This window comes from Limulus polyphemus, unplaced genomic scaffold, assembly GCF_000517525.1.
Source record: "Limulus polyphemus unplaced genomic scaffold, Limulus_polyphemus-2.1.2 Scaffold4115, whole genome shotgun sequence".
In the NCBI taxonomy this organism is placed as follows: Eukaryota; Metazoa; Arthropoda; class Merostomata; order Xiphosura; family Limulidae; genus Limulus; species Limulus polyphemus.
Genome location: NW_013669725.1, coordinates 102,901 through 106,582, shown reverse-complemented (window position 1 = coordinate 106,582; position 3,682 = coordinate 102,901). Strand labels below are relative to the sequence as shown.

The 3,682-nt window shown below is 36.7% G+C and overlaps 1 protein-coding gene across 1 annotated transcript; it reads left to right on the top strand.

Annotated features, from left to right (window-relative positions):
* Positions 1-661: 661 nt before the first annotated feature.
* On the top strand, positions 662-3,072 carry LOC106470613. The gene is made up of 2 exons (XM_013931178.1): positions 662-676; positions 2,053-3,072. The coding sequence occupies exons 1-2, from the start codon at positions 662-664 to the stop codon at positions 3,070-3,072; spliced, it is 1,035 nt and encodes a 344-aa protein (XP_013786632.1).
* The last annotated feature ends 610 nt before the right edge of the window (positions 3,073-3,682 follow it).

Sequence of the window (3,682 nt, the reverse complement as noted above, 5' to 3'; positions counted from 1 at the left end):
CATTCTGATAGAACTACAAACATTTGAAAGGTTAATAATGGATGACTATCAGTCTTCTAGATATTCATCAATTGGTTGGAATTTCACACAAAGCTACTTGAAGGACTATCTCCGCTAGCCGTCCCTAATTTAGTAGTGATGGACTAGAAGAAAGGTGGTGGTCAACATCACCCACCGCCAACTCTTGGGCTACTCCTTTACCAATGAAGGGATTGACCGTCACATTATAACGTCCCCACGGCTGAAAGTACGAGCATATTTGGTGATGGAGATTCGAACCTGCGACCCGGAGATTGCGAGTAGAGCGCCCCCTAACCATCAGGCCAAGCCAATGTTTATCAAAATAATTCTATTATGAACACAAGTGTGAACATTTTAACTAGGAAAAGGCGCGTATAAGAAATCCTAATTATGAAGAATAAAATATAGCTTACCATGATAACAAATTCGTATTGTCTTCACATACACTATCATTATAACACCTAAAAAAAGAAAGCTTAAATCCCAATCGTTAGGGAAGACAGGTCGTCAAGTTAATTATATTGATTCTTAGGTCGAAAGTTTCCTTACGCTAATAAACTAACAAACAAAACAAAATGAAGTCCTCTGGTGAGTCAGCGGCAAATTTACAACGTTAGGATCAGGTAATCAATTCTCAGCGATGGACAGAGAGCAGGTATCCCACTGTTTGGGTTTGCGCTAAAACAAATAAACACATGTTTAAAACTTTAAAATTGATTAATCACATCCGGTGTAATGAAGGATCAGAAAGAAGTTCATAAAATTAATGTTTAAAGACATAAACAACATTTTGATCCCCTCCCTTCACCTCCACTGTCATTTCATTCCACCCATAGGGCTGGCAGGTCAGTAAAGGTTTAATGTGTGAGATGATAACAATGGTTCCTTATATTTTAATATAATATTTTTATTGGCATCGATTATCCAACTAAGTGATTAAATTAGTTTTCCTTTTGTCTTTGCAACAATAATACTTAAAATTTGGAAGTATTAAGTATGAAAGGATTAAAACCTGACATTAATAACAAATCAGGAGTACCAATATATTGGTATTAAGCCATTTACATTAAAAAACACAGATGGAGCTACTATAGTTTCCCCGAAAAAGGGGGCCGAAGACCGCTTGGAAGAGTCATCTGTTTTAGCCTCTTGTACCATCATACAGTAGTGAATTGTCTGTCAGTCAGTCAGTAGACACTAAAATGACGTCACAAAAGGAACGCTTAACGTTTCAATTATGCCCTGTCGTGACTTCAGTAAAACTTGCGCATGCCACGAATCACGAGAAGAATTATTCACTCTGCAGGCTACAACACAGCATGGCATATGAACTTCAAAAGCAAGAAATATAAACACAATTATTTGATTGGACATATTAATAATACATTAAGGAATACATTAATAATGCTTCTTGTTCGATAATTAAGTTGGTATCTTCTAAAAAGAAAGTAAGGAATACATTAATAATGTTTCTTGTTCGATAATTAAGTTGGTACCTCCTAAAAAGAAAGTAAGGAATACATTAATAATGTTTCTTCACCCCATTGGTTTTTTTTTTTCATTCTCTTGAAAACAGCAAACGGAACAAAAAAGGGGTATTTAAAAAAAACAGAACCAAAAACCGTATATGTTTATAAACAGGGCAAAAAAGAAAGTCGTTATTTTAAAAGACTTAAAACACTAAAGCCCATAATTCAAAGTTGTTAATTAAGCACTTCACAACAAATAATTATTTTATTGTTCTTCCCATTACTATTATAAGAAATTCTCAGAGAATACTTACATCAAAAGTGAAAATCAACCCGGTAAAGAATATATATATATATAGCTAATTAAAATACTGTTCTTACGTTCTTAATTAAAAATATCAGAATGTATAATTCCACCAGGTGGGTACCCTTGCTGTTAACTATACTTTCGGCCGTAATTCTAATATCATGCTAATAAGTTTATTTATCATCTTAAGTAAAGAAGAAAAACACTCAATTATGAATTACTTCAGTTTTTTCTTTCTCTCTCTCTCTCTTTTAGAATTCCATCCGGCACAATTTGTCACTGAACAAGAGTTTCGTCAAAGTTCCTCGCAGTAAGGATGAGCCTGGAAAGGGAGGATTTTGGATATTAGACCCAAATTACTCGAAATCACTGGTAGATGGAGTCTTCAAGAAGCGTCGCTCGACCCAAAAGCAGACAAACAGCGTGTTTGTAAAGAAATCTCGAAAAGATAGAGGCACCAAAAACTTGACCGAGGTCCGGAAACGATCATTACCAAACGTCGTTCAAGACACCCCTCCATCGTCGGCAGGCGCAGGTAGAGAAGCTGATAACCTCGTTCTCAGTGTAGGAGGTTTAAGAGCAGCGTCCACACCTTCACTTTCTCCTGTAGTGAACATGGAGACTATTAACTACACTCTAGACATTCCCAACGGACCAGAGACTTCACAACATAATGACGTGGAAATTCCTTTTCCAAATCAAGGTAAGACAGATATGTACACCATAGGCGAAAGTGTACAGGATGACCTCAACGTTCTTCTAGATTACCCGTACACCGACTTAGAAACGCTTCAAAAGTTTCAATCTTCAGAAGATGCAGCTGGCGAGAATCAAACTCGACCACTGATCCTAGATGACGACTTCTTCCCTCCCGAGATAAACGATTCTCCTCTTCCCAATGATTTAGACCTTTCATCTACGCCAACAGCAGAAACGTTTCAGTTTACTGACCAGGTTACAAATCTCTTTTCTTCCGATTGGTGGTCAAGCTTCCAGCAAACTCAGAATGATCTTCTATGTCTGACGCCATCTTTGCTCAATTTCTCGCTGCCGTCCTCATCTTCATCCAAACCCAATCAACTCGGAGAGGGTTCGAATGTTCTATATCCAACAGAGTTGTGTCTACCAGCAAGTCCTTCTTGTGCAGGTTTTGACCACCAGATGGCGCTAGAGGAAACGAGTAATCAACCCTGGGCCGACTGCAAAGCCGCTCTAGAAGCTGCTGCCCTCGACCTGGAGAGTTTTAACGACTATGATGCTAGTCATGTTTTTTAACGCCTTCTTCTGGAGGAATTTTTAAATATTTTAAGTAGGTTTTGTAACTTTGTGAGCTGATTGGGTGAAATGTCTTGTCACCTTAAAAACATATCGTAGCCAGATGTAAAGAACACTGAAGACACGAACTACGAACTTTAGTGTAAGTATAGCGAGATTATGAATAGGACAAAACAAAGCTAGAAGAACATTCTAACAGGACTTACAGAAGAAAAAAAAACGTTTAGCTTAATCGTGCTATTTTGTTGTGTAGCTCACATTAATGTTTGAGTAACATTCTGATTAAACACTGGTGAATTGTGTTCATCTAGAAACACGTATGCACAAGAACTACTGAGGAAAAACGCCTTTAGACTATTTATGTCCACAATTGTTTAGTTATTGTAACTTTGAGAAAACTTCATATAACATTTTTGTGATATTCATTTTCAGTTCTACCATGATTTAAAATCAAATAACTAGTATAGGTAGAACTAATATCAGTATTTGGCAATGAATTTTTTTTTTGATAAACTTACATGTAACTGTCAGTTTTTTTCACACAAAAGTTTGTCGGATGTACATTGTCAGACGTTTAATTATTTTATTCACAATGTTTCACAAGGCAACA